The sequence below is a fragment of the Mycteria americana genome, chromosome 5 (assembly GCF_035582795.1).
Source record: "Mycteria americana isolate JAX WOST 10 ecotype Jacksonville Zoo and Gardens chromosome 5, USCA_MyAme_1.0, whole genome shotgun sequence".
In the NCBI taxonomy this organism is placed as follows: domain Eukaryota; kingdom Metazoa; phylum Chordata; class Aves; order Ciconiiformes; family Ciconiidae; genus Mycteria; species Mycteria americana.
Genome location: NC_134369.1, coordinates 15,723,320 through 15,744,728, shown reverse-complemented (window position 1 = coordinate 15,744,728; position 21,409 = coordinate 15,723,320). Strand labels below are relative to the sequence as shown.

Here is a 21,409-nt window from a genome sequence, read left to right as displayed (position 1 = left end):
TTGTTTCTAGAATTGAACACCTTTCCTATCATAAGATCTGATCATTAAAATGCAAGTATTATTTAAATGTGCATATGCAGTGTTTTGTGCCTGTAGAAAATGTATGACTTTCACAGACGGCATTTAAAATTGAATCAGGGGCATAAATAGCAAGTAGTTGTAAGAATGGCTGTGCTGGTCCAGTCCAAGGCTCCTTTTAGCTCAGAGTTCTGGCTTCAGCAGTGGGCATAAGCAGATGCTTAGGGAAGAGTAAGGATAGGAGAGGTGGGTAGTATTTCCTGTCATAACCAATCCAGCTTCTAACTATTTTCTGCTCAGGGAATTCCTGAGGTTGGTTTTTTTTTTTTTGTCTGTTTAGTAATCCTCAGTACATCTCATTTCCAAGAACCTGTACATTAAATTCTGTGAACCTTTTGCATCCAGAACATCATTTGGCAAGGTATTGCACAGATCTGTTCCCCACTGTGTGGACAGCCACTTTCTTTTATTTGTTTTGAGCCTGACTTGTACATGTTTCATGTGATAGACCCTTGTTCTTGTATGAGAAAAGATGGGGAGTGGTCAGTTGTTATCCACTCTCTCCGTGCCACTCATGGTTTCATAAACCTCCACTATTTCTTCCGCTCAACTCCAAAGTGATCTCTTTTGTAGACTTCAAAGAAAAAGCCTACTTCATCATTTCTTACATAAAAATGCTCCAGACACTTGATTTTTCTCAGTTCTGTGTCAGAAGGCAAACTATGCTGCCATGAATGCTAGAAATAATCTAAGTAAGGGTGATTGGATAGCCTTATTTTCCAGGTGTCTGCTTGTTTATTCACTTCTAATGACATTACAACACAGTCTGTAGGACATTTAAAGAATAACCTGTTCTGTGTTTCAAAACATGAGTTCTGGTTTAGGTGACTGTTTGGATTTTAATTATAAACTTGTTTTAGATAGAGGAGTAAGGTAAAAGGAAATGGAAGTGGAATAGACTTGATTCCTTCATAGTGTATTAGTCATAGTTCAGATTCTATTAAATGCCAATTTTCTGCTTAAGAAATGGTTTTGTGTGGGGAAGCTGGCCAGAATTTTTTAACTAGGGATTCTTGACTTGATCTTGCAAGCTATAAAGCATTTTGAAGTTTATCATCAACTCTAAGCAAAAATGTAGACTGCAAAATGGATTGCTTTTTATAATAGAACAACACTATCTTAAAAACACTTTGGTGCTCAATTAGAGAATGGATAGAGTGATTTCAAAGTTTATCGTAACATTGTATTAGAGTATTCCCTCTGTTAATAGGAAATGGAAAATGCCTGGAGTGAATATTTGAAATTAGAAAAGGATGTGAGCCAGCTGAAAATAGCCTTACAGGAACAGATGAATAGTTCATTGCTATCTCAGGTGAGTCCATTTCCAGACACTGGTTTACTTATGAGATTATTTTGTCTGAACTTGAAAGCTATCATCTCCTAAGAGAAATTCTCTGCAATTTTTGCACTGTATTCAGCTGTCATAGCTTAGTTCGCAAAGTTCAGACATTGTAACAGCATAGCTGTGCAGTAACTAGCTATCTTGCAGCATGTGTAATAGTTTCTCATAAGTTGTCTGTGCAAATTTGTCATTATTTCATTATGTTTTTATTACATGCTGACATCTTGACATTGATAACGTATTTAATTTATAAGACTATGCAGGACATCTTAGTCTTCTATTTATTTGATCTGACATTGTTGGCTGCTTTATCCATTTTTAAGAACATCAGTCACTAACTTGTTATTGTCATTACTTGTTCTTTGTCATGTTCTTCTATTTATGGAAGATTTATCTCTGCAGATTGTTTTGTGAAGTGGAGTAAGTGTTTAACAGCCATTGGTAATTGAAAGGCACCTCAGTTTTAAATCCATTATTCAGTTTTGAATCTTACAAAGAAGCTTTTTTTGAAGCTAAGTTATTCTGTTTGCTGAACTGGATGTGGCATACCAGATTATTTCTACATACCTGCTTACAACTGGTGATTTTATTCTTAGAGCAAGGAATACAGTCCGGATTTTTTTTCCTGTGTTTAAGCAGAACAGTTTTAAATAAAAGACAAAACACAAGGAACAAAGCTAATGTATACATTTTGCTCAAATCTTAACCTACTTTTCCAAATATCCTGGACCAAAAGAGCTCACTAGTTAAATTTTTAAATTTATTTATTTGCAACAAATATCTGGTCAGATATGAATTGAAGGCTATTTATTTTCACTATTAATAGATAAATGTTTTGTATCAAAGCAAGAGTTGTAAAACTTTTTTAGATTGCATCAGCCTTCAAAGTCCATTTTCATTTACTTTTGATTTTGGGGGATGGGGGAGCCAGTTTCTAGAGCCAGAATATTATGTAATTGAGCTCAGCTGTAGAATACATCCCTCCAAAAAATCCCAGGGGTATTTTAGAATAAAATTGTCCCTGTATGAAATTATTTTGTTTAACAAAGGGAAATAACAGGTTTAAACAAAATATACTTTGTTAAAGTACTTTAACAAACAATTTCCCGTTGTGCATTGAGCATGCTTAAAATACTGGATGCGTGGCATGTGATTTAGCAATACATAGAGAAGGGAATGCGGTTTGCACAGAAAAAAAATGTTAACTCAGTTTTATTATAATCTCATATCACATACATGCATAATTATAAAAAATACACATGCACACACACAAACATACGCACGTTATGTGTTTTGTGTGTGTATACTTACATATATATGTGTGTATATATATGCATAGATATGTTTGTCTTTGGCTAAGATTTTAAAAAATGTTTCTGAATACCTATTTTGGAGATACTAAGGGGAGCTGATTTTTTCAGGAAGCGTTGAATGTTCTTAAAACTATATTCCTTCAAAGAAGTCTCACTTGAAGTACCCATAATAGTTAGAGTTTTTTTGATTTCTGCCTAAGGGTATGTAGACTCAAGATTGTTAATCTAGTATTTTCCAATAGCACTAAATTAATGCACACTGTATTTAAAAAAATGCAGTCTTTATGGAATATTATTAAAAATTCAATACATTTGCAGGCTCAAGTTACTGTAGGAAACAGCTAATGTTGTTGCTATATAGCATTAATTAAGAGGTTAAAAACTAAATGTTTCAAGCAGCTCGGTCAGAGTAAATCTTGCTTTCAAGAGTGTAGCTTCATTGTCTTTTGCTTGTGGGTTGGGGGGATCTGGGCATGCTGAAATTAACTGAGATGTGGTATTTTGTCAGTGATAACTTTTTAGTTGGTAAGTGTTTCTCCTCTGGTTTTATAAATCATTCTAAACTATGTTTCTGTGTGAAGGAAATTAGAGAAATTGATTTATCTCTCCAAGTTACCTTTTCATGCTTGCCCATAAAGTATATTTATACCCTTTCGTGAACAGCAATCTTGGCTTTCATAATTTAAAAATAAATTCATCTTTATCTTTTAGATCTAGTCCATTTTTGATCTAAAATATTCTCTTCACATCAATATTTAAGTAATGGGAAGAAATAATATTAAAAGATCTCCTGGCTTTATGTACATGACTGATCGAACGTTTTCTGAGTGGTTTCAGAAGCAGGATTTTTTTGTACCTGTGGGGTTTTTTTAACCAGTTCTGAGGCTTGATTATTGTAAATCCATCATTTGGTTCCTTGCAGTATGATTAATGTCAGAAAAATGAAATGAATCGTGCAAATTTATAGTTTGCATCCTGACAATCTTTGAAGATATGTCCCATCTATCAAATGAGTTTACTACAGGCAAATAACATTCTCCATCATTTAAACGTTTGCATTCTTGGCACCCTGTTTGCTGATCTATAACCTGGCTGAACATATTTTCTGATCTAAGACAGAAAGTGGAAAGCAATTTATATGCCTTCCTTAGCTCTATGAGGTGTAAGAGCTTTTACTAAAGTTTTTCTCTTTCAGGCTTATAGGATTAATTAGTGGTTATTTTGCAGCTCATGGCAAGTGATGGATTTCTAGAGTTCTTGAGCAGCTTCTAAGCAATTCTTAACTATGGTGTTTCACTGCCTTCTGCTTAAGTAGATGAGAATAGCTATTTATGATGATTGCAATGAACATCTGACGGAAGTGGTGGCTTCAGTAGCCAAGGCCTCTGGCTGCAAGATGCAAAGGTGGAGTCCAGACTATATGCAAAGATTCCCTTTTTTTCCTCCTGGAAAGCCTCGATAAAGCAAATAGGATGCAAGATGAGACCAAATCCTGGAACAGCACCAATATATTGTTTCAACCTATAATACATCATGTCCAGTAGGCCTAACAATACCAAGTATAAGCAGAAATTAAATCTGTCAGCCCTTCTGAGTCAGTTTTGGTTTTATATTTCATCCATTAAAAGCCATTAGGAAGTTCACAGAAGTATTCAGGGAGGCTATACTAATTTTTTGCTTTTTTAATGTTGGACATTTCCCCTAAATGTATTAAGATGAGTTTCATAAGGCTGCCTTAGCAGTCTTAAGTGTGTTAGTATAGGATTTAAGAACAAAGTTCAAATGAAAAGGTTCTGTAAGCTCATTTTATGTAGAATATTAAATGAGGTTTTTGTAGCGTGTATAATATTGTAGAGAAAAATGTAGAGGTGTCTCTTTCTCGCAGTCTTCTATAGGAAATCTTCCAAGACTCAGAAAATGCTCTAATAAATTTTATGGGCAAGATATGTTGGCTTGTGTTGGTGGTTTTTTGGGGTTTTTTGTTTGTTTGGTTGGTTGGTTTTTTTAATTTTAAAATAATTATTTAACTCATTTCTAGACTCCTAAGTTTTCATGTAAGTTCTGAAACATTAGTTTGGTTTTGGTATCAAAAGAAGGATAAGCCCATAATAAATTAAAAATGAGATATAATTGATTTTTCTTTTTTTTACTGCAAACATCAGGAGAAAACACAAATACAAAAAGATTTGTGGAGAATTGAAGATGTTACAGCTGGCTTGAGTGCAAATAAAACAAACTACAAAACCATAGTAGACTCTATCAAGAATCCAGGTAAGGAGAACATAATTAAAACATAAAAAATACACAAAGGCAGCTCAATCTTTGAGTCTGTGCAAATAGTCTAGAAGTTTGTTCTACTGCAGAAAATCCAGTTAATTCTGCTATTGGTTGCATCAGAGAACTCTGAGCATATTAACTTGGCATTTCTTTGGTTGAGGTGGCAGAAAGGGGTTTTGTTGTTTGTTTTCACATAGTGATGGCACTGAAATGTAACAAGCCATAAAAAAGGGAACAATAATAATAATAATAATGGGCTAAGTTCTTCAAGTTGCAGAAAGTTTCTGTCACATTCCAGGCTCATACCAGCATAGTATCTATTCTGCGTTCTGTCCAGGAGCTCCTCTCTGTGTTCTTCTCTGCTTTTTATTTTATATTATGTTATAAGTATATTATTGAATGCTGCCCAACTACCCTTGCTGCAGTTGCCTTCCCCCTCCCTCTTCAGGCAGGTGTTTGGTGGGCAGAGCAACATCATCAGCTATGGAAAAGAGGAAGGGAAAGTGTGTGTGGTCTGCATTTCAATTGCTTTATTATGTTTCAAAGAAAAGACCTAACACATTGCGACAGCAAGAGACTGTTAACGCCTGCTGTAAATTCACTTTATATTTAAAGTATCTTTGCTTACCTTTTACATACAGAGATAAAATAGTTCTGAGATGGTGAGATCTTATTTTATTTAAGGTATGGCTATGAGTGCTTAGCCTTCTCTAGATTTATAGGCGTCTTAAGGAGTCTGTGGCACAGGGCCAGATACAGCCTATGAACTGATTTCGTATGATTCTCGGGCTTTTTCTTCCTTCCCTCCCACTACCCTCTCCAAGGAATTTTACTGGATGATATTAAAGTGTGTGTTTCTAATTTTGGCCTGAAAGGCTTGCTTGATCCTCATCAAGAAAATGTTTTCCACCCCTGCTATAATATAACAATCAAACATTTTTATCTCCAAGAAACCCGCCGTTTGTGTTCAAAGCAATGTGCAGAGTATTAGGGCTGGTTTATGAAGTCTAAGGATATTAATTGCTATTCTTATGAACATTATTGATAAGAAACAACACCTAACATATTTGCATATTTCTCCCCTAGAGAGAAAAATAGTGCCTTCATTTTCTCAGTCTTCAGTGCCTTCCTTACCAGCTTCCCTCGCAACTGTGGAGAGCAAACTTTCAGTCCCGCAAAGCCCTCCACCCAGTCCTGTTAAATCCTCTCTGGAGGTTAGGCTGTATCCACAGCCTTATTTCCAGGCCAGAATGCAGCACCAAGCACAGCAGCTGAAAAAAATCGAGCCGCCTCTTCAGTCACCAATTAAGCTAAAGCCAAAGGTTGTAAGTACTGCTCTTGTGAGATTCATTCACCAATGTTTCCATTTACTTCTGGCAGCAACAGTGAAAGTTTCATGGTTAGAAAGTGCACACTGTGTGGAGGCACAACAGGGAGACACTTAAGGTGTTTGTATTGAAACTGAGCAATAGCACTTACAGGAGAATATAAGTGCATAACCTGGAGCTTTATGTACAGTAGCCATATACTGTTTTAGAACATGCCAATGCACGTTCCTTGGTAATGCTTTGTGGTTGATTAGTTGTTTGCTTTCTTGGGTCTTTGGTTTTTAAAGCCTCAAGCTCCTGGTGTGGACAGAGGAGAGCATGCTAAAGCAGTCACAAATAACTCATATATGTAATGAACTTTCAGGCAGTTTATGCCAGATTGTTTGCCAAATACCTGTGCTTTCGTGTTACCAGGAAGATGAAGCACCGCCCAGACCTCCTCTCCCTCAGTTGTACAGTCCTGACGATCAGCCACCAGCTGTTCCACCTCTCCCGAGAGAAGCCACTGTCATCAGACACACATCAGTGCGGGGCCTGAAACGTCAGTCAGATGAAAGAAAGAGAGACAGAGAACACGGACAGTATGTTAATGGAGATTATAGGGTGAGAACTCCTACACCTATACACCTGCACTTTAAAGATATGTGAACCTATGTCGTGTTTAGCTTCAGTCGGCAACTAAGCACCACACAGCCACTCATTCACCCTTTCCCCGCCCCAGGGGGATGGGGGAGAGAATCAGAAGAGCAAAAGTAAGAAAACTCGTGGGTTGAGATAAGAACAGTTTAATAATCGAAATATAATAATAAATTACTATTATTATTGTTGTTATTATTATTATTATTAAATTGTAATGCAAAGGAAAATAATGAGAGAGAGAGAGGAACAAAACCCAGGGAAAAACAAAAGAAAACAAGTGATGCCACCGCTCACCACCCGCTGACCGATGCCCAGCCAGTCCCCGAGCAGCAATCACTGCCCCACAGCCAACTCCCCCCAGTTTATATACAGACCATGATGTCATATGGTATGGAATAGCCCTTTGGCCAGTTGGGGTCAGCTGTCCTGGCTGTGCCCCCTCCCAGCTTCTTGTGTACCCGGCAGAGCATGGGAAGCTGCAAAGTCCTCAACTAGTGTAAACATTACTTAGCAACAACTAAAACATCAGCGCGTTATCACATTATTCTCATACTAAATCCAAAACACAGCACTATACCAGCTACTAGGAAGAAAATTAACCCTATCCCAGCCGACACCAGGACAACCTATAATAAAAGATATTGACTGTAGGTCTTGTAATAAGGAGAGAGAGATAATGGCAGGGAGAGATCTATGCCATATAATAATGGCAGAGACAGATTTAGTAATCCAGAAACAAAGGTTTAGGATTTGTTTTAAGATTATTAAGACTTGCTGCCTCTGATTTCCTTTGAGCTGATGCGTATTTTTCCATATAGGTGGAACTGCGTTCATACATGAGTGAACCAGAACTAGCAACAATAGGTGGTGACCTCAGCCAACCTTCCAGTGGTTTAATAAGCTCTGACAGTGGATACCAGACATTACCTACCCGTGGTAAGCCAGGAATTTATGTAGTTGTTTTTAACAGTACTGTCTGTATAGGAGCTTTTCTCTCCTAGGATTTTCTGGAGATGGTCTTTATCATCAGATCATTATTTTTAGATTAACTATACAATGCTGTGAAAGTCTAGAGATTTTGTGCATTTTCATGGTGCTGTTACAGACAACCAGACTTTTGCAAAGCAACTTAATATATAGTGCTTAAAAAAAAACCATAGCAAAACATGAAATTAGCTGTTAGAATGTCTCCTGTATTCAGTTATTTTTCCTCATAATTTCTGTGTCATCTGCTACAAACTCAAGTTTTTTATTTTTAAACACTTTTATTCCCATTGAAATGAAAGTGATGAAGAATAAGAATATGATGGCCTCAGGCACTACATGTGACTTGATGCTCCATCCCCACTGTGCTACAGTCCTGTAACTGTTTAACAAATGAGGACAGAGAGGATAGTTCGGGAAGAGCAATTAATTTCTTAGCCATTCTTATTTCTTTCCTTTCTAACTGTGTATGTTAAGGTTTGATTTTCTTCATAGATGTGATTATTTGTACAGCTTATCTACTGTTGTGCAGCTGAGTTCATCCCATACCTCATTTAATATAAGCTTCTAAATTATCGTAGATATTTCTGAATTTTTATCAATAGTGACCTGAAACACATTACTTTTGGCTGAAATGAAATTTCATGCCTCTCATGATCTTCTGAACTGCAAAATGTGGAATATGAGCTAAAATAGTAACCAGAATGTCATAGAAAAAGCATGATAATTTAAAAAAATATCTGACACTTCTCTTCCTTTTGTCTGTCATTTGGTTTTAAAGCATTCTCTTTTTCCTTATCAAGGTTTATCTGGATCAACTTCCAGATTGCACCAATCATCTACCATTTCATCATATGCAACACTTCGAAGGGATAGGTCCAAGGTAAGTTTAAAATCAACATCTGAAGGCAAATGTCTGAACTGTTCAAAATAGTTAAGCCCAGAATATAGTTTGCATAGCAGGAAGTGGGATTGTAGTAGCATGGGAGAGGACGCAACACCTCTGATCTAATAAAATCTCAAATTTTTCACTGTCTTAAATGAATCGGGAAGCAGACAGACAACTTACTGCATTTGAAATAGACTTATAAAACAAGGTTTAGAACCAAAAATCAGCAGTAATAATAGAAAATATAGAGTTGAAATATGCGAATGAATGCAAAAATAATAGAACAAAATCATGTTAGTTTAGTAATAACGTAGGAGAAAGAGTTAATTTTTTGTATACTTCTTAAAAGTATTAATTACAATGTGTGTTTTGTGTGCCTTGTGACTTCTACAGGAGAGACCAAAGAGTGCCTTGGAACGTTTATACTCTGGAGACCACCAAAGAGGCAAGATGAGTGCAGAGGAACAACTAGAAAGAATGAAGCGACATCAGAAGGCATTAGTTCGTGAACGCAAGAGAACTCTTAGCCAAGGAGAAAGGCAGTCTGTTTCATCTCGGTCTTTCATCAGGCCCATTTCTGCAGACGTAGGCTCAGTATGTTAGATATGCCTTAAAAGGACTAAACTAAAAATATCTTTGGATTTTTTTTTCCTAGCAAGCACTTTCACTGAGTGTGTGTGATGCTTCTAGTCTAATTAAATTAGTGTTATGCAGTATAAAATGAGTTCAGAGAGTGAGTAACAGATGATCTTTTTTTACTAGTAGTTACAGTATATGTAGCAGGTTCAGCAGGTAAGTTGGTCAGAGGTTAGTGTGCTGAGTGGAGATATGAGTATATTGGAGTGATTTCAGAGACTTGATTGTTTTTTATTGGAATTGTATTTAGAAAGTGTAAGAAGCTTGTACAGTTTTAAAACTGCTTCATAATGGAATGGGCCTTTTAGAATGTTCTTATTCACCATGGGTATTTTTCTTTTTAATTCATAAATTAGGCTGCAAGGTAGTTGTGGTTATATCAGACCAAGGTGGTGCGTGTTTGTTTTTTTTAAAGAGGTGATAAATGGATAATCAGTTTTAAAATCTAATCATGCTGATTAGAAATTTATGTAAGAGCTAATGTGTTTTAATTGATACAAATTCTTCTTTAAAGCTCAAAATCTAGAATATTCTAATAAGGCTCAAATTTAAGCTGCTGAAGAAAAAGATTTTTGTTGCGTTCTGAGATTAAATGCTGTACAGATGATAAGTTTGTAATGACACATTTTGGATACTAACCAAAGCAATTCTAATTGGTGAAGTTACCCAGTTGCTCACTTGGTGCTAAACCAAGATTGTACTGTAATTGCACTTACGCTGTGGTCTTTTAATTTATTTTTTATTTGGTCCACTAGAGCTTTAGAATGATCACCTTGTTTTACCTAATTCATTGCACAAGATCTCTTGCTTTTAGATTCGTCACTCATCATACCTAATGCCTCTTTTTTTGTTTGCTTGTTTTTAATTTGCAGAATTTTGTAGTTATTTTAAAATTTCTAACTGGACTACTCAATTTTTACCAGGCTTAATTGCATTTAGTACATGGGTGTCAATTGCTAGCATTAAAAAACCCCTATAATATTCAGCCTTTCATTCCCACTGTTCAGTAGCACTAATTTATAGCCAGTTATTTGTATTTACTTTCCTAGTAAATACGAGTGCACTACTTGGAGACATTCATCTATTTTGTCTTCTGTTTTGCAATCACAAATTTATTAAAGATAGTACATAATATTTGGGAACTGTAGAACTATAGTATCACTGTTATTTTCGTATTTTAATTAGCAGAACTAAATCTGAGCTTCTTATGTTTCCTGACTCACATAACATACACAAGTCGAATTTAAACGTTTTCGTAACACTCCTTATTAACATTTGTGGCAAACACTTTATCTATAAATTTAGGTGCCATCTTGGTCTCTTTCTTGCTGTAAAGAATTAAAATAGAATCTTTCAGCCCTAGCAATGTTTTGTAGAGGTCATCTCTTGTACCTATAGGGCTCTGATACGCAAAAAGCATGTTTGATAGCACAATTACTTACAGCATTACAATTATTTAGCAGCCAAAATGGCACACAGTTAAATGTATAATTGAAATGCAGCTCAGTATGTAACATTTGCTTTAAACATACATTGTATGTGTAACTAGTTTTTAATCGGTCAGCTCTCAAGTGTAGTATGACATTTTAAGTATTGATCACAGTACATGAATTCATTTGTTATATACAATGCCTTTTTAATGTAAAAGTCGCAACATCAAAGCCAATAAAAGTACTGCTTCATAATAATGGTTTGATGTTTTTCTTACCTATATATAATATCTTGAAAATAATACCGTGTATTTAAAATATACTATGTCAATCAGGCCTGGTTCGAATATGAGTAGAAGAAAGAGTTCGGAGTACTTGTATGAGAAAACATTTTTTTCTCTTTTGAATTCTGTAAAGAAACATCTTAATTTTTGAGATATAATTGCCTTTTAGCTATTTAACATTTTTAACATACATGGAAGATATGTATCTTCTGAGTGAATTTTGAGAGCTTGTGCATGAATAGGTTTCAATTAGATTTATTAATGCAAGTAGCATAATGAAGTCTAAGGACTTCCAAACTTCAACCAAAACAAGCCAAAGATTTGTAACAGAAATACCAGAGATGCTTTTAAGAAACATATAATGGCACATTCTGCTATTGATACCCTCAAATGCTTGAGGAGATCATTTTTTTGTTGTTGTTCTTTTTGTCCCTTCTCTTTCCCACTGCTTTGAAGATTGTGTGTCAATTCTGTATGGTAAAGTTGCAGAGATCTGCTGGATGGAATGATGCTGCAACTGACCTTAATTTTTTGAACAAAAAAGTGTTGGTAGTGTTCTCAAGCGTGAGTTTATATGTAGTTGTATTGTGTGTAGCTGTGAAGGAGCTACTATGCAATGATTTGGGAACTCTAAAATTATGCTGCTTAATTTAAATACATTCTGAATTTATTATTGTTTAATATTTACCTTGTAAAGACAGAATGTGAAAGATTTTTTTATCTTCGCAGGTAGCTAGATACTTTAGGAAAGACATAAGAGCTTAGAAGTTACTAAATTATTATTTTTGAATTCAAGACAAGTTAATGCTAGTACGTAAAATATTATCAGATTTAATCACTAGGTATTATTCTAGAAAGATACATAAAATTTTCAAGTTGCAATTCTCAACCTGCAATACAAATACCCTTTCTGTGTAGTGATTCAGAATCACACAGCACTGCCTGGTTAGAATGCCTAGGACTAGTCTGTCAGTCCGTAGACTCACTTGTATTGACACCTGTACTCCTGAAGACGTTTGTGTGTAGCTAGTTCCATGTTAATCAGCATATGTGAAATTGTGATTAATACATTTTTTAAAATTTAATACTGCTGAACGTTACCTATAAAATTAAACAATACTCCAAAATCTGTGCAACATAGCTAGAGATCAAATCTCCCAACCATATGTTCCAAGAAATACAGATGCATTTTCTTTTTCTTGTCAGCTAAGGTGTTTGCTCTGTGGATTCTTTCAGCAATAGAGCATTTGCAGCAGTAGTAATGTACATTGCTAAATTATGAATTTGGTAGTATCGTTGAATGCTGTTAATTGTTTTGTATCTATTACCAGTGGAAACGAGAGCAAGAATTTGATTTGCAGTTACTTGAGAGGGCAATTCGTGGAGAAGACAAGGATGAAAATGAATGGTTAAAAGTTCAGCCTGTAGCAGTGACAGAGACAGACCTGGAGCCTCAAGACTATGATTTAGATATCAGCAGAGAGGTAACACTCATAATTTTTTGCCTCCTGTGCTGTGCCCCAAAATATTGACGTTTTTAAGTTTTAGGTAGTGAATTCTCATCTTTTCTTTCAAAAGTTACCTGGAAGTTTGAACTAAAAGGAGTCTTTTGGGTATTGAAAATTTATGGCCTGGCACTAAGATCTGTAAGGTTTGTGTTCGTATTGTTTTGTAGTGGAGAGAAGAAATTGAAAGGTTGGCTCTACTGTTTGAAATATACATCTCAGGCTTTATCAAGGGAAAAGTAATTAAGTTAGGCAATGTTATATAAATGGGGAAAAAAAGATGAGAAGACAACACCAAGAGTATTTGAAAATAAGAAACAGTAATGAAGTAAAAGTTAGTTCCCCAGAGCTACCTTACTCTTCATTTTGACTGGCAAAACATGGTAGAGAAGAGGGAGCAGTGCTTTATCCTGGTCAGAACAGAAAACACCTTTCTGTCAGCTTTTCAAATGACTTGGTTGGTATTCTGGGCACTAGATCTTTTTTCAGCTCTAGTAACAGTAAAATACTTGTTTGAAATGCGATTGAGCCATCTGGTGGAAAAGAAAGAATATAGCAAGTGGAAAGATTTCAGTAGGTACTATGCATTGTGTAAAATGCCATGGTAGATGGAAAATCAGTAAAATTATTAATGATAATTAGACTAGTAGCACCTCTACTCTTCTGAAAGCTGTTGACAACGTATCATTTTACATAGAGAGATATTTCTAAGAGGTTGAATCTGTGAGCCATTATCTGTTGATCTCTATGAATGAATATGTCTTTCAATTAATCTTTGTATATTTTCTACAGAAAATGCAGTGCTCCTGTAAACGTCAGAAACACAAAAAAATACTTGTGTTGTATTGCCTTTCTTTGTTGTACTATGCTATTAAATTTTTTTTCAGAAGGCCTTCAGGGCTACGTGAATCACTTCGTACACCCAAATTAGCTCCTTAAGCCTAGGATAGGAAACATTTTTGCTTATAGGCATTTCTGTCCTACTTCAGAGTAACTGAAGCAGGTCTGAAGCTCTGAATGTAAAGCTTATTTCTCAGGTTACCCAGGTTGTCCTTTTCCATTTAATGTATCCATCTTCTTCACCCAGCAGGCACTTCTGTACCTGAGGAACTTCTGTGCCCCGTAAGGAAATGTACTCAGTTGTGTCTTTAAGGCCACTAAATCTGCTGTTCACATGATAACTGAGTTTGTTTTTCTGGAAGTGGCAGGATGAGCTGATCTAGGTTAGTTATAGTAGGGAGATAGACATTTAAATTTAAATTTAAATATATATATATATATATATATATATATATATATATAGCTACAGAGCTCCAGAGAGGAGTTGCATTTGAAGGTAAGGAAGTGTAGTGGAAAATGACAATTTTTCAGGGAGCATTGGTCTTGGGTTTACTGAGAAGGAAGTAGAAAATTTGAGGTTCTGATTTTAATGTTGTTATGAGTGCCGACGACTGTACTGTATGCTTTGGGCCTATGATTGCCTGCGAATTACTGAGTCTAATCGCTGCCGGTTAGGTCAAGCCACTTTACATATGCCATTGAATTAGTGTGAACTGAGTTCAGTGGTGAGAAATTTAGGATTATTTTTATTTTAAACTTTGAATTTTGAAAACTCATCACCTCATGAGTGTTTTAACAAAAATCGAAAGAGGAGAAGAAAAAATAGTTCCCCTTTACTTATTTTTATTTATTCACACATCCTTTATTTGTGTTTTTCAAAAGCAGTCTGTTCTGTATAATAAGCATTGGTTTTCAAAGTCCATTTATAAACTGAATATTCATTGGGAAATTGAGATCTCTTATGTGGAGCAAAAATTTCCCACAAAGAAATTGATCCTAACAAAAACTTGTTGCTAGCTTTTGTACAATCATATTAAAATTTTCAGTCTACAGAATTATATGTGTATGCAACATGTTGTGACAATTGCACAATGTTAGGGTATTTATGGGTCAGTTCCCTAGACAACTTTTGAACATCTACGTTTTCAGATTTTATAGTCCAAGAATTTCCTAAGATGAAGACAAACTGCTAGTTTTCTTTTTTTTTTTTTTTTCCTTCATTGCTCATGGAAGAAGATTATGCAGTCTCAAAAGAATGATACCCTAGATTAAAACTTTAGGTGATATTTCCTTTCAGTTGTAGGAAGTCCTCACTGGCATGACATACATATCATGACATTAAAATCTCAGGTTGTGCCGTCAGTCTTGTAGCGGTTGCTTCTTTCTACTGTTTTAGGCAGTGTCCTAGTTGGAGCTCTAAGCCTGAGCTGAAGAAAGGTTTCCTGTTGATTCTCATTTCTTTTGTAATCCCTTTAATATTTTTTCGATCTATCTTCTGAAGTAAAATGAATCAGAGGGAAAAGACTGTTAAAAGGGCATCAGCTCATATCCAGAGGGAGTGTTTAACATCAGGTACATGTGTTGACTGTGAAAATCCATGCTTTATTCTTTTCACTGTGTTCTCCCATTGAGGAGAATTTATCTCAATTTTTTTTTCAGTCTTTGTTATTAAAAACTTGATGCTTGCTTTCTTTCCACAGTTGTCAAAACCTGAGAAGGTTGCAATTCCAGAACGCTATGTTGAACTGGAGCCAGAAGAGCCTCTTTCTACAGAAGAACTGGCAGCAAGGCAGCGTAAAGCAGAAAAGATAAAGAATATTCTTACTAAATCAAGGTCAGGGGTTTTTTCAAATCTTATATAGGGGCTGGTGTTAAACACTGGGAACTAACTTCATACACCAGTCTAAGTCCTATTGAATTATCAAGTGTAACTTGGGGATTTTAGAAAATGCACACGGAATTTATGTAGTATACTTAAAGCTCCTTTTTAAAACAGGGTAGAAGAGATAATGACAAATTTTTTATATGTCCATTTTCTTGTTCAGAGCATCCTAAAATAGTAGTGAGTCCTTGCCAAGCACTTGTAGATGAGAGTGAGGAGGAAGGAAAGGCACAGATCTGGCCAAAAGCAGAAGAAGAGTCAGTGTGAGAGCAAGTTTCTGTTGTCTCCAGAGAGCTGGAGTCCTGAAAGAACACTTTTGGCTACTTGCAGCTAGTGTAGAGTCAGCTGAAACATTCAGTTTCAAGAATTTGATTACCTCAAGTATCTGCTGTCTGGCAGACAATTAAAGAGGCTGTGCCTGAGGACCACCAGGTTATACCTTTTCCTCTGGGCACTCACAAGAAATTTTACTAACAGCTTCAAATAAATAGCATTTTCGGTAGTGCTTTCATGTGAACAGCGTATTAATAACAAAGGGCTTTCAGATGTACTTAATGCTCTGCAGAAATTGTGAGTGAATGTGTAATGGCTGCATCATTTTTGTATGCTGTAGTCATTTACATACAATATCTAACACTACTTTAAAGAACTTCAATAAAATATGGAGCTTGATAGATGAGATCTGAAAACTGCTGTATGAATTCAAGCTTGTTCTCATCTGCATGGTGGATTCTTTCTGTTTGTAAACCTTAATGTTGTTTTGCACTTTCCCACTAGTATGCACAATCTACAGCCTACTGTTGCCCAGGACAAGCACAACTCAGTTGATTTAGATTCACAGCTGCAAGAGCAGGAGCGCATCATTACCATATCATACGCTTTGGCTTCTGAAGCCTCTCAGAGGAGCAAGGAGGTAGCAGGTAATGCTTATTTACAAAATAACAGCTATTTCTTACCAGTTTCTAAAGTTGTGTGGGGTTGTTGCTGAACTCCTGGCATAAGAGAGTTTTAGTCATTCGTATTAAAAATAGTGAAACGTGTGTATAGATAACGAATTTAGAGAGACTAAAGATTTATGTTGAGTATTTGGCCTCTAATGGACAGGATGAAGGGGACAAAATAGTATGATCAGTAAGTTCAGAGCTTGGAAACTTGCTCTTACTAATAGTACTAAAAAATTAACATTGTCAATGAATTCCCTATAATTATATTAAATGAGGTATTTCTATATTCATTTTTAAAAAGTAAATTGACCTATGAATTAAAAAAATCAAGACAAAAGGATTTTTAATTTAACAGCAAGATTCCCTGGTGTGGTGATTGAGATTAGAGTGCGATCATTTGCAGCTTGAGCTGTATGACAAGAGGCTGAAAAAGACATTGTAAAATGGGTATTGGCATGTTTCTGTCTGGTGACCAAGATTAGAGGTCAGAGCCAGACAGCCGTGCATGAATTCTGCTTGATGCCTGGAAATTAATAGATCCTTTGCAATACATTACTAAAAGTGATAATTTCACTGTTGATTGCTTTATAGTTGAAATAAGTAAGAAATGTCAAGAGATCTGTATCGCAGACTAATACGTGCAGCAGCTATTCCAGCAAGTATCTGACTGGCCATTTATAACTGGCACAGTTCACTGTTCCAGTGGAGAATGGAAATAATGGAAACTTCAGCTCTTCAGCTATGATGGAGATAAAATATGCACATTTCTCATCTGAAGTTGCCAGTTTAAACTTATGGCATTTGCCACAGAAGCCCTTAAGACCTTCCCATTAAAGACAGATTATTCCAATACCCAGATGCGTAACATGCATCTATAGTAACAGACTGTTGATTGAATGTGGCTGTATACTCACAGATGCAGTGGCAGCTAAACCTGAGTGGAATGTGATTTTGAGGGGATGGAATACATTTTCAAGATACAAATATTGAGACTTCGGAGAGGTTCTGTGAGTAATTTAATTGACTGGAAGGGATAAAATGATTCACTGAGGAGGCTAGACATTATAAAAAAACAAAACAAACACCCCCTCACCCCTCCAGAATTGTAAAATCTTGGGAGCATTTCAGGAATAACCTTTTGGACCTTCAGGCATCTGTGCGTCAAAATGGCTTCTCCGCAGGCAGTCTGGTCCCAGTTCTAATAACCAGGTCCTTGTAACAGGAACTTGCACACTTTGGTTATGGAGTGGGACTTTTGCATTTCAGGAGGTAGGAACCAATGCAGCATTTTGCCACATGAGTTCTAGCTTCTTCTGAGAAAAGGTAACACCGAAAGTAAGATCAACCAGGATGAACGCAGCCCATACTTGAAATTATTCCTCTGCGTCAGTACAACAAGGGCAGAGTTCCTGCCATACTAAACAGTCTTCGTGTGGCCAGTTAACTTACTTCTGGGTGTGCGTGAAGTTGCAGTAACTGTACAGTACTGAAATATGTGTGATCTTTTTATGTTGTATAGTGAATGTAGTAGCTATGTTTTCATTACTACAGTTCTTCTGTTTATATTTTAATTTTTTTATTGTAAGTATTTCAAAAGTGTGATCACCACATATTCTTAGGTATACATAACCACAGAAGTCTTCTTAATTCTTTAGTTCTCCCCAAAGAGAGAACTAAAATGTGTGTCAGCATGCAAATGTTTAAATGCTGTCAGTACATTGTGAGACATCAATTGTGAGACGATTTTTAATTTAATTTTCTTTGTGAAGTATAGCAGCTAGCTCTTTTGTCTTTCAGACACTTAAAAAACCCTAACATAGTAGCCAAGGACTTGATTCTTTAAAGAAGCCCAAACCTTTATGTCTGTGCACAGTTTTCCTTGCCACATTTGTATCTCAAATACTCACTTCTGGTAACATGTCTTGCTTTGATTTCAGTTATTACTTACTCCTTTAAAAACAAACACCTTTCAAGGAATTCTTAAAAAAGCCAGAGTGGTTGGGTTTTGATAGAAAATATACAAACCATAAAAATAGTTCAGGTTTTTTAGTTACAGCCTATTTTCTGATTATCTAAAGTGATTAAAAAGAAAAGCATTTGATGCTTTGCACAGCTGATTGTATGTTCTCATTTATTCTAATTTTACGGCTTCCTTCACATTCTTATTCTTGTAGTTTGATTTTTAAAGTATGAGTTGTCATTTGCTCTTGTTGACAAAGCAGACCATATCTGAAAATCCAAAACTAAATATCTAGATTTTTTTACAAAGATTTGCTTATGAAAAAGACTGTGAAGCTTAACTTTTCCCATTTTTCAGGGGGAAGCAGTTAAGTTATGTTAAGATGCTATGATAATATAAATATCTTTTAAAATAAATTGCACGTTTATCTAATCCTTGTAAAGCAGCATTTTAGAGTCCCTCTGTTCCTAGTAAGATATCAACCTTCTAAATGGAAATCATGCCAAGAATCTGAAAGATTAAAATCAAATGCATGAGTATCAAGAAGTCATTTCCTAAATTGCGTGTTTTGGAATTAGGTCTACCTTTGGCCCTCCAAAATGTAAAAGCAGAATTTAAGACTGAGCTTCAATCTCTTTAGTTTTATGATTATTGTCTTCTAATACTATACCAGTACTCTGTTTTATAAACAAGGATAGTTTTAATCACTGTATTCTTTATCCTGAAGTTTCAAGCTGAGATCTGAAAATGTATTTACTGTATCATGCACTGTACTAAGCAAAACGTTACATGCAGCTGTAATTTTTTTTGGTGATTTTTCTATATCTTATCTTTGTTTCTGCTCATTGGCATATAACAAAGGGAATGTTGAAAACCTGTACAACCTCAGTGAAATCTTGAAATCAAATTAGCAAATATAGGTGCTATTCCCGAACTGCAGTTTTAAAAGCAGGGCTTGATTAGGGTATATCAGTGTTGTGTGCCTTAAAATGTTCCAGCGAAACTTCATCTTAAGATCGCTCGCCATATTCTCATCAAAACAGGAATGTTTATTTGCATAATTTATACAACCAATAGAAAAAACCAGCAGGTAGAAATGTTATTGTTTAAATTGTGTTCCATGTAACTAAAATAGTGTAACACCTCATTGCATTACTAATCAGGGTTCCTATTCACGTGGTAGAAAATTAAGGTGGCTCTGTTATAGTATGAATGTTTGATTGTGCAGCCTAATTCCTGTATGTGATCCCTTCTAGCTCAGCAGTTGACCTATCCATCTAAAGCACCCTCACCTTCTGTACCACAGCCACCTCACTCCCCCTTAAGCAATGGATTTCACTACACATTTGTTTAAACACCTTAAAAGTAAGAACTAACTGCTCTTGGCATGTCTGATTTGCCATTGTACCTTTGCTGTGGCTTGCTGAATTTTAACATTTTTACTAAACCTAAATTAGATCCAAATGAACGCATGCATCTATTTTTCAGAAACCTTTTATTCTTGTAAATATTGCTTCTAATGAGCTAACACGTGGGCTAATAAAGTCTTCAAATAACTGTTGTCACTCTACAGATAAGATGCTTCCATAATCTTACTGTGGTGAAGGAAAGCGACATCTGTACTCTTGGTAGCATGGGGCCAGATTTTCAGCATCAGTTTGCACTCCGGTGGCTAGTGTTATGTACTCCTGTGGCTACTGTAGGAGTGCATAGGTATTTTTACCTGCGTGTGGCATATACAGTTGCTGCATAAGACAATCCAAAGTGCAAACAAAGTTGTATAAACAGGGGGTTCATTTATGGGCTGGTATCTTACACAAGAGCAAACATTGGAGTCTTAATTGAGGTGAGCTGAAAATTTGGCCCTTTATAACTAATTCTACAATATCATGTTTGACTTTTTCATGCCTTTGATGTGTTTTTCATTGAATTATGTTAACAGAAGACTTAATTTTTGTCTTCGATTAGGTTATTTTGCCATTTCAAGTATTAAAATTATGATAATTTCATTGTCCTTACAAAGAAATGTGTATCATCCCTTCCCAGTAGTATTTTCAGATTCTTTTCTATTTGAAATAGGAAACCCCATAAATATTATAATACTTAACTGCTACGTGTGCCCCTAGGTAAGGTACCCCCCATGCTTCCATAGTTTCCCTTGGAAATTATTCTCACCTTTCTGATTTCCTTTGGCCTAATTTTATTGCCTGATGTTGGACAAAAAGATAAAACAGATGAAGTAGTAAAGAGGGTTGATTGAGTGAATACCTCAAATAGATTAATCTTTAGATATCTTTGTTTTCATTGTCACTAATCTGAGTCAAAGATCTGTGCAAAAAATAAAAATCTAAATAAAAATGAGCACATACCAGGAAGGCCCAAACAGGCAGTGACCTGCCTTCAACAAGGCCTGTGAAAAATGACAAATTTACATCAAGAGAGGTGTATAGACATTAGAAACCTCTACAGAGCTTGATGGAAATAGCTATTTGCTTTTCTGGTTTCAGTTTATCTTTCTGAGAACCAGATTCTACCATCTTTGCTGTGTCTGAATAACACTTGACTCTACTATTATATCCAGGGATATGCTAGTTGATTATCACTATCACATGAGATCTTTGCATGTGAACAGGGTACCCATGTGTGGCCTCAAGAACCCAGAAGAATAACCGTATGGTCCCAGGGTATTAGACTTGAGCAGGGGACTTGGACCAGATGACTTTCAGAGGTCCCTTCCTACCCCAACTATTCTGTGGTTCCAGGCTGACTTAAAAACGTATATCACATGTCTGTATAAGTATACATACATACATGTATATGTATAGATATATATTTACGTATATATATATAAAAACTACATTTTCTTCAGGAAAATTACCAAGAAAATAATTGCAGTAACTAGCAACATGCAGGGGACACAGAAGTTTGAGCATCAGTGACATCATGAGATAATTATTCACTTAGTGTGTCTATATGAATTGTTCATTCTGTCAAACTGCAGAAGGCTTTAATAAAAAAAAATGTTTCCTGAAAGTGCTTACTGCTTGGCATTAGTGTACTCACTTTAATATTTAACCA

General features: G+C 35.7%; 1 protein-coding gene across 9 annotated transcripts in view; it reads left to right on the top strand.

Moving 5' to 3' along the window:
- PLEKHA7 (pleckstrin homology domain containing A7) overlaps positions 1-21,409 on the top strand; it is a 172,928-nt gene that overhangs the window by 149,974 nt on the left and 1,545 nt on the right. For 7 of the 9 annotated variants that reach the window (XM_075502239.1, XM_075502236.1, XM_075502240.1 and 4 more), the window contains 10 exons: positions 1,289-1,390; positions 4,896-5,004; positions 6,097-6,335; positions 6,753-6,941; positions 7,796-7,913; positions 8,765-8,844; positions 9,244-9,444; positions 12,532-12,684; positions 15,246-15,379; positions 16,205-16,347. In XM_075502239.1, coding sequence (XP_075358354.1) covers positions 1,289-1,390; positions 4,896-5,004; positions 6,097-6,335; positions 6,753-6,941; positions 7,796-7,913; positions 8,765-8,844; positions 9,244-9,444; positions 12,532-12,684; positions 15,246-15,379; positions 16,205-16,347 — 1,468 coding nt within the window. The remainder of the gene's footprint in view (positions 1-1,288; positions 1,391-4,895; positions 5,005-6,096; positions 6,336-6,752; positions 6,942-7,795; positions 7,914-8,764; positions 8,845-9,243; positions 9,445-12,531; positions 12,685-15,245; positions 15,380-16,204; positions 16,348-21,409) is intronic. The other 2 variants (XM_075502237.1, XM_075502238.1) reach the window with 2 other exon arrangements.